Genomic DNA, 8,943 nt, shown 5'->3' on the forward strand with positions numbered 1-8,943 from the left:
CTAACAAACAGAGCACACTCTGTCAGTGGCCTGTCTTCATACTCATTGTATGTGTGGGAGTCTCTCTCTCTCTCTCTTTCCTCCCTCTCTTTGCCTGCCTCTGCTACGTCTTTGTTATCTTTATGCTTTCTTCTTCCTTCGTTTCTTTCTTTCTTTCTCTATATATATAAACAAACAAACTTCGCAGTCTCCATCCCACATGAAATATGTCTTAATCATCCCCTTTTTACTCACTCCCACTCGACTCAACAAAACTGAATCTACTTTCTGGTTTCTCCTCCTCCTGCCTTCACTCCTCTTCCTTTCTTCCCTCCCTCCCTCCCTCCCTCCCAATAAACTGAATAAAGCAGCAGTCAAATCACCACCATTTGCCGCCGCCCACCACCTTCCCCTTCCCTCTTTCTTCCGCTGTTCTTTACCAAAACTATAAGAGTGCAAAGTACAGAGAAGCAAAATGCTTCTCCGCCTAGCTCTGCTCCTGATTCTTTTGGCTCCTTGCACTTTTTCCCTTAATCAAGAGGGCCTCATCCTCCAACAACTCAAGCTCGTTTTTGACGACCCGGATAATTTCTTCTCTGATTGGAATGACCGCGACATCACTCCATGCAAGTGGCGCGGTGTTACCTGCGACTCCCTGACTCACTCTGTTACTTCACTCGACTTCTCCAACGCCAATCTTGCTGGCCCTTTCCCGGCCTCTTTACTCTGTCGATTGCGAAACCTCACCTCCATTTCTTTCTACAATAATTCCGTCAACTCTACCCTGCCCGAAGCCGACCTTCCCTTGTGCCGAACAATTGTTCACCTCGACTTGGCTCAGAATCTTTTAACTGGGAAACTCCCGAGCTCCGTTGCCGAGCTTCCTAACCTCAAGTACCTTGATTTGACTGGGAATAACTTCTCCGGCGAGATTCCGGGGAGCTTCGGAACTTTCCGGCAGCTGGAGGTGCTGGGGTTAGTTGAGAACTTGATTGAAGGGGCAGTTCCAGCGTTCTTGGGGAACATTTCAACTCTGAAGCAGCTCAACTTGTCTTACAATCCATTTTTCCCCGGCCGTATCCCGCCGGAGCTCGGCAACTTGACGAATCTAGAGACCCTTTGGCTCACTCAGTGTAACTTGATTGGCGAAATCCCTGACTCGCTCGGTCGACTGAGTCGACTCACCGATTTGGACCTGGCGCTGAACGCGCTAGACGGGCCGATTCCGAGTTCACTCACCGAGTTGACCAGCGTGGTTCAAATCGAGCTCTACAACAACTCGTTAACGGGAGAGTTGCCCCCCAATGGCTGGTCAAAGATGACCGCCTTAAGGCGAGTAGACGCTTCAATGAACGGGTTGACTGGGACGATTCCAACAGAGTTGTGCGAGTTGCCCCTCGAGTCCCTCAATCTGTATGAGAACTCCTTCGAAGGTGAATTGCCAGAAAGCATAGCAAATTCGACAAATTTGTACGAATTGAGGATATTTCAGAACAACCTCACTGGAGCTTTGCCTAAAGATTTAGGTAAAAACTCGCCTTTATTATGGCTTGATGTTTCAAGTAACAATTTTTCCGGTGAAATTCCCGCCAATTTGTGTGAAAAGGGGGTTCTTCTGGAGCTTTTGATGATAGACAACTCATTTTCTGGTGAAATTCCGGCTAGTTTAGGCCAATGCCAGAGCTTGAACCGTGTCAGATTGGCTAACAATAATTTTTCCGGTGCCGTGCCGGATGGGCTCTGGGGCCTTCCCCATGTGTCTCTACTTGACCTCAAAAGCAACTCATTTTCAGGCGGGATTGCGAAAACTATTGCCAGCGCGTCCAATTTATCGTCCTTAATTTTATCAAGTAACAAATTTTCTGGAGACATACCTGAGGAAATTGGATTTCTGGAGACTTTGTTGGAGTTTTCTGGCAATGACAACGTATTCTCGGGGTCTTTGCCCGGGAGTATAGTGAATCTTGGGCAATTAGGAAGGCTTGATCTTCATGATAATGCACTGTCTGGTGAGCTGCCAAAAGGGATTCATTCTTGGAAAAAATTGAATGAGTTGAATTTAGCTAATAACGATTTATCTGGGAATATTCCTCCACAAATTGGGAGCTTGTCTGTGTTGAACTATCTTGACTTATCAGGAAACAGGTTAACAGGAAAGATTCCGAATGAGTTGCAGAATTTGAAGCTCAATCAGCTTAATCTCTCGAATAATCGACTTTCTGGGGATATTCCTCCACTTTATGCTAAAGTCATGTATAGAAATAGTTTCTTGGGCAATCCTGGTTTGTGTGGAGACATAGATGGTCTATGTGATGGAAGAAGTGATAGGAATAATGGTTATGCTTGGTTATTGAAGTCCATTTTTGTCCTCGCTGGGGTGGTATTAATTATGGGTGTGCTTTGGTTCTATTGGAAGTACAGGAATTTCAGGAAGGTGAAACTGGCTATTGATAAGTCCAAATGGACCTTGATGTCATTTCACAAACTTGGGTTCAGTGAGTATGAGATATTGGATGCTCTCGATGAGGATAATGTTATTGGAAGTGGATCTTCTGGTAAAGTGTACAAGGTTGGGCTCAGCAGTGGTGAGGCTGTTGCTGTGAAAAAGCTCTGGGCTAGCACCAAAATTGCTGATGAGAGTAGTGATGTCGAGAAATGTAATGTTCAAGATGATGGATTTGCAGCAGAGGTGGAGACTTTAGGAAAGATTAGGCATAAGAACATTGTTAAGTTGTGGTGCTGTTGTACTACGAGGGACTGTAAACTCTTGGTTTATGAGTACATGCCTAATGGTAGTTTGGGAGATTTGCTTCACAGTAATAAAAGTGGCTTGTTGGATTGGCCAATTAGGTATAAGATTGCCATGGATGCTGCTGAGGGGCTTGCTTATTTGCATCACGATTGTGTTCCTCCTATTGTCCATAGGGACGTGAAGTCCAACAATATATTGTTGGATGGAGACTTCGGAGCTCGTGTTGCAGATTTTGGTGTGGCCAAGGTTGTCGATACAAATGGGAAGGGCACCAAGTCGATGTCTGTCATTGCAGGATCTTGCGGCTATATCGCACCAGGTTCGTCCTCCCAATCTCTCTCTGTTTTTGACTTATTTTGATCTGGTTGAGCTTTGATTGCTAAGCCCCATGGGACATTAACCACAAATTCATTAGACGTTTGGTATCAAATTCATCTTGATCTTTAGAGAAGTCCAATTTCAATAGCTAGACATGTAGAACTCAAAACTAGAACGATGGAGCCATTTGTATCTACCTTGTTGTTTTCAGAATCTGAGTGAAATGCTTAGATGAGGAACTCATATAATAGACTGTCATTCAGTATGTCAAATATTGGTTATCCATGATGCCAATATGAACCATTTAGAGTCTATTATTAGTAGATGGAAATCATGCTAGTAATCACTTGGGCTTGTTTTATCGTAATCTTTGGCTTGCATTATTTTCTCTTCTTAAAGATGCCTTGAGTCCGGTGAAAGGGTTTCTTGTCCAGGTCTAACTGTTGAATACGTTCTATCAGACATTTCTGTAGTGGATTTCCAAATTCAAGAACTCCATGGGCTTTGATGTAAGATAGTTAGTAGTACCAATGAGAAATAAAGGGATGCGGACTGTTGGCCCCTAACTCATTTTCAGGAGTTGTATATTAGAAACTGTGAGTGGTTTACTAATGTCTTCTTTCCTTCCTTTGGATTACTGATGAGCTGTTAATTTCATTTTTCGCTGCAGAATATGCATATACCCTGAGGGTGAATGAGAAGAGTGATATATACAGCTTTGGTGTGGTTATACTAGAGTTGATCACAGGGAGGCTCCCAGTTGATCCCGAGTATGGTGAGAAGGATTTGGTTAAGTGGGTGTGCACCACTTTGGACCAAAAGGGCATTGATCATGTAATTGACACAAAACTGGATTCTTGGTTCAAGGAAGAGATATGTAAAGTCCTCAATGTAGGTCTCCTCTGCACCAGTCCCCTTCCTATAAATCGTCCTTCGATGAGACGAGTGGTAAAAATGTTGCAAGAAGTAGGAGGTGGAAACCAACTCAAAAATGGTAGGACAAAAGATGGCAAATTGACGCCTTATTACTATGAAGATGCCTCGGATCAGGGAAGTGTAGCTTGAGGTGGTTTATACATTTGTTACAAGAGACTCAGAAACTGAAATCAGAAGAAGAACCTTCCTCCTCTTCATCAGCTAAATATATGATACGAGTTTTTACAGGGTTGCTCATGGTGTTTGTTTCCAAGAGGGACGAGGGTCCTGAGTCTCCTGACTCCCAAGGAATGGAGATGAGGGCTGGAGGTGAAACGGGGAGGATTTATGGGAATTGTTGTTTTTTGCTCAATGTAAATTAACACCCCGCCAAAGTTTTTGCTTCCAAGTTTGAAAAGTGATCAACATTCAATTTTATCTTGTTTAAGTTTGCTTACCTAAATCACTGCTATTTTTTGATAGCGACTTCCCCTTCCTTGTAATGAAAATTCTTTGCATTAATGAAGAATTTTTAGTTGGTCGCCGAATGTTACTAAAAAGAAGCCTTTAATGGTGACTGACTTGCTAGAGACCCCTATTCTGCCACAAAAATCTAAAAGAAGTAACCAAGAATTGTGGTCTCTTAGCCCTTAACGATTCTTCTGCAAATTTATTGTCATTTTACTGGCCGGCCCCTTTGGTCCGTTTAAAATTTGCGGAAGGATTTTGGACCTTAGGTCTATCAATCAATTAATGAATCCATACGTGCGTGGTTGGCTCCATGATGGCAGCGTTTGATTGTAGGGTCTTGAGTTTCTAGCAAATCTGGAATCACAACAGAATTGTTAGCAAGAACCATCATCCATGATACAAAAATGTCCAAAGAGGTGTATGGTTCTTCAATGGTCTTTTTTAGGAAAAAGTATGCTCCTCATGTCAATTGGATTCATTATGCTCCTCATGTTTTGTTTCTTGGGGAAAGTCACGGAAATGAGAAAAAAAGATTGTCAGGCACTCTTGGAATAGAATATCCCAGAACTGCACTCTCTTGAGAAAAGATGCCTCATCAATTGTAACTTTATATTCGGATTAAAAGCTAGAACATTTAATCCTGCAATTTTGCCACATATTATATTCGGATTAATCCAAATATGAAAGGAGAATATTTCACGAACTTATCACACCGATTCTTTGAGCCTCATAACATGATGGTTGTGATGAAAAATTTTCATTGGAGCATTCTTTTGAAGTAACAAAAGTTCAATTCCTTTGAAAAAAGAAAATATCGCATGCTTCCTCTTGTTATCTTCATGGGAGAAGGTTGGTGGCAAATAGGGGACACGCCTTCAGTATTCAAAGGTCAAACTCGCCTCTTGATGGCGGCCCAAAAATCTCTGAAACTCGTCCCCCCTCCACAGCCTGAAGAAGAGTACTTAAGACTGCTGGCTGTACAAGGACTGACTGCCAGAAGCCTACAGAATACTATATAGTAGATGAAGATATACCTACATTTAATTGTACATTCTTTTTTTTTTTTTTTCGACGGAGTGGGGTGTCCGGGTCAAGTCCGTAAAGGCGGCCCGACTAATCCCCACTCCGGCCCGGTCCAGCGCCCCAACCAGACCTAGCACGTTAAATGCACGGCGAACTGATGTTGCTGCGAAGGTTCGACCCCAGGACCAAACGGTCCCGAGGAAGAGGCGCCAACCATCAGCCCATTCACGTGGGGGCACATTTAATTGTACATTCAATTGTGCTTTATATTACACCCAACTGGGTCAGTTCAGTTGGTTGCCCTGAAGTAATAGGAATTCTGCAACTTCATTACTTTGTCATCTACATTAGGCTTCAATATAAATGCATGTCTGGGCGTAATTTTTTTTTTTCAGTTGACTCTTCAGGCATCATATTTACTCCAAGAAACAGATGTAGGTGGTATCCATTTACATGATGGTTACTCAGCAACATTGGAAGAAATGAATACAGAGCTCCAGCTAGCACCCAAGTCCCCTAAAAGTCTTTAGTTGAATACAAGTCAATTGAGCCACTGGCCATTGTCTAGTGGTCATCCCCTTCTTTGGGGATGCTGGAGATCAGGGGTTCAACCCTTGCCTCCCACAACTTATCACTCTACGTGGCTAGGGATGGCAATGGGGGCGGGTGCCCGCGGACAACTGCCCCGCGGGAGGCTCTTGGGGCGGGGGGTGGGGGGGGGGAATATTATACTCCCCCGCCCCATCCCCCGCCCCGTCACCAGCAAAAAAAAAGTATATATATATAAATAAATATATATAATATGTAATTTAATTAGTTATAAACTTATGATAATGATATTATTAGTTAGATGTATTATATAATGTATATTAGTGTATGTAATATAATTGATATTATCAATTATATGAATAATTAGACATGTCTACTAATAGAATTTATTAATTAGTTATACTAAATTTACTAATACATATATACTAAATTTCTAATTACATTAAATAGAATAACACTTTTTTTTCAAAAAAAAACACAAACACAATAATGAATTAGTGATTGTATTTGTACCAAAAGTGAAAACTTGACTATTTTAGTTGTATTTATTTCATCATGTTGGATTGTATTCAAATAACTTTTGTTTGATTGTTTTTATGAGTTTCAATTGTAAAATTACAATGAATAATAACTTGATGATGTGTTGATATTTTAGTACTTGATTATTTATTAAAATTTAACTATAATAAAATTTTATTAACCCCGCGAGGACAATTTTATTAACCCCTCCCCCACACCTCGCCCCATTGCCTATTAATTCCCCCCGACCCCCACCCCGTCCCCCGCCCCGCCCCGTTGCCTATTATTTTTTTTTACCGTTTTTTGTGAATACATTTTTCAATCATCTTTTTACTTTACCTATATTGAATTAATACGGTATATTTTTTTAATAAAAATTTCAGAAAATAACAGTATAAACGGACTTAATTTTAGTGAGCAAAATATTTTTGTTTGAATATAATTCTTGATATAATAATGCTTACTTGAGAAATCAGGAGGTATCATCTATTGATTCGTCACGATAATGCAGACGAAAAGTCATTGGGGCAGCAGAGATGATGTAACAAGTCTTAAAAGTACCCCCAGAATAAAAATAAAGCACATCAAATGAAACACATGCGTTGTATATGCTTCAATATTAATACAGTTCATCAGTACTAATCATACAAATTGTTAGTACATCAAAGGTGTGAATTATGATGGAGGGATGCAGATTTAGCTCTCAAATTTTAGAAGCGTATTTATCATAATACTACTTTAAATTTGAACGTACACTAAATAAATGAATAACAATAGATCGTAGGGGTGGGGATTATTACTTAAATTTGTTTTTCTTGGTTCACCTCATTCATGCCTTTTTTTTTTTTTTTTCTTTTTGAACGGACCTCAGTCGTACTTAAAGCCCAAAGGCCTGATGTGCTAGATTAAAAAGCCCACTTTTGCTGTGGAGCAGTAAAGGTCCAATCGAGGCCGAGGATTCCAACCTTGTGATTTATATTTCGGGCTTTATAAATTCTTTGTGGACTGCTGACTGACTGGACCATTCTTTTGCTGAATTTGTTTGTTGGACTAATTCTTGGGCTCGGACGTGAGTCTAAAATCATGCCTTTTTTTTTTTTCGAAAGAAAAATTATGCCTATAAATTCATTTTGAGAACGTTAAATTTTAATTATGATATATAAAAGCTCATAATTTTCTCTCAACACTTCTCAGGTTGAATTTTTTTCCAAATGGTCCACAATGTCTGGTAAGATGATAAACAGAAAAGCAAAAAGTTTAAAAAAGACTTTTTCAGATATTTACAAAACCAAAAAAGGGCAGAAGATGAGACATTGGAAAGACTTAAAAGGGCTTTTAATTTTTTTTCACCTTCTACATAACTTTTTTTTGGGGCCATACTTTTTTCCCCTTCTACATTATTTTCTAACCATATTGGGAAGAGCAACTCCAATCATAACAGATTGAGCCACACACACACACAAAAAAAAAAAATTTTTGGACATAATGCTCAGTCAATTTTGTTAATGGTGTTAGTTCAGAAGATAATTAATTTGGACATATCCAGAAAATTTGGACGAGTGGCTGACCAGCACGTTGAGTCAGAAATTGGAAATACAATTCACCAGTTTTCAAAGGACAGTTCACAATTTTACATATCAGGAGACTCCAGCACACAACTTCTGAAAAATGTGCTTTTCAAGTGAGTGTGTTTGGTCTATATATTGAAGTTGAGCTGAGTGCGTTTGGATAGTAAATTATTTGAGATAATTTTGTAAAAAAAATACTGTAAAAAAATATTGAAGCATTTTTTTGATATAATATGTAAGATAATAACGTGATTGAAAAAATGTGTCAATGATACAAGTAAGTTATTGTGTGTAAATAAGGCGTAAATAAGGTGTACTAATTTACAATCCAAACACAGATGATTATCATGTTCGTGTGCCTTTGATCTCCTTTTTACAATTTCATGCAAGGAAAGCCCCTGGGGGCTTTGTTTGGACAGCCATTTTCCGCCGAAAAATTGCGTCATTTTTCGTGATCACATTTCCCTATTACATTTTTTCCTTGCATACATCAAATCGCTACAGTAATTTTTCTACAAAAAAAATCCAAGAAAATGCAATCCAAACAAGGCCGAGTGGAAAAAGTTTACAAGATTATTTGTTTTTATCCAATTTATACTCGATCTAAATTTGCTTAAATACCTAAATTCGACCGATATCCCATAAATTCGTCGTAGATAATTTATTATTGAAACAAATTAATGAAATATTATAACCAAGTTGTGTCTAACACTCAACGTAACCAAATTGCTGTTAGGCGCAATTTATGGTTCGTTCTACTGCAATCATTTGTTTCTAGTGATTTTTGGTGTTATTTAATGACAAATGAATATCGGTATCAACGCCAAAACATTTAAGTTACAAAATCAT

At 39.5% G+C, this 8,943-nt stretch overlaps 1 protein-coding gene across 1 annotated transcript; it reads left to right on the forward strand.

The window, feature by feature from the left end:
• Positions 1-265: 265 nt before the first annotated feature.
• Positions 266-4,427, forward strand: LOC140036666 (receptor-like protein kinase HSL1). The gene is made up of 2 exons (XM_072078997.1): positions 266-3,050; positions 3,720-4,427. Exons 1-2 carry the CDS (start codon positions 455-457, stop codon positions 4,112-4,114), a joined length of 2,991 nt encoding a protein of 996 aa, XP_071935098.1. The 5' UTR covers positions 266-454; the 3' UTR covers positions 4,115-4,427.
• Positions 4,428-8,943: the final 4,516 nt, after the last annotated feature.

The sequence above is a fragment of the Coffea arabica genome, chromosome 2e (assembly GCF_036785885.1).
Source record: "Coffea arabica cultivar ET-39 chromosome 2e, Coffea Arabica ET-39 HiFi, whole genome shotgun sequence".
NCBI lineage: Eukaryota > Viridiplantae > Streptophyta > Magnoliopsida > Gentianales > Rubiaceae > Coffea > Coffea arabica.

Coding starts and splice junctions, on each gene's coding strand:
- LOC140036666 (XM_072078997.1), top strand. CDS start 455: ATGCTTCTCCGCCTAGCTCTGCTCCTGATTCTTTTGGCTCCTTGCACT. Junction 3,051..3,719: donor TTGCGGCTATATCGCACCAG/GTTCGTCCTCCC, acceptor TTTTCGCTGCAG/AATATGCATATACCCTGAGG.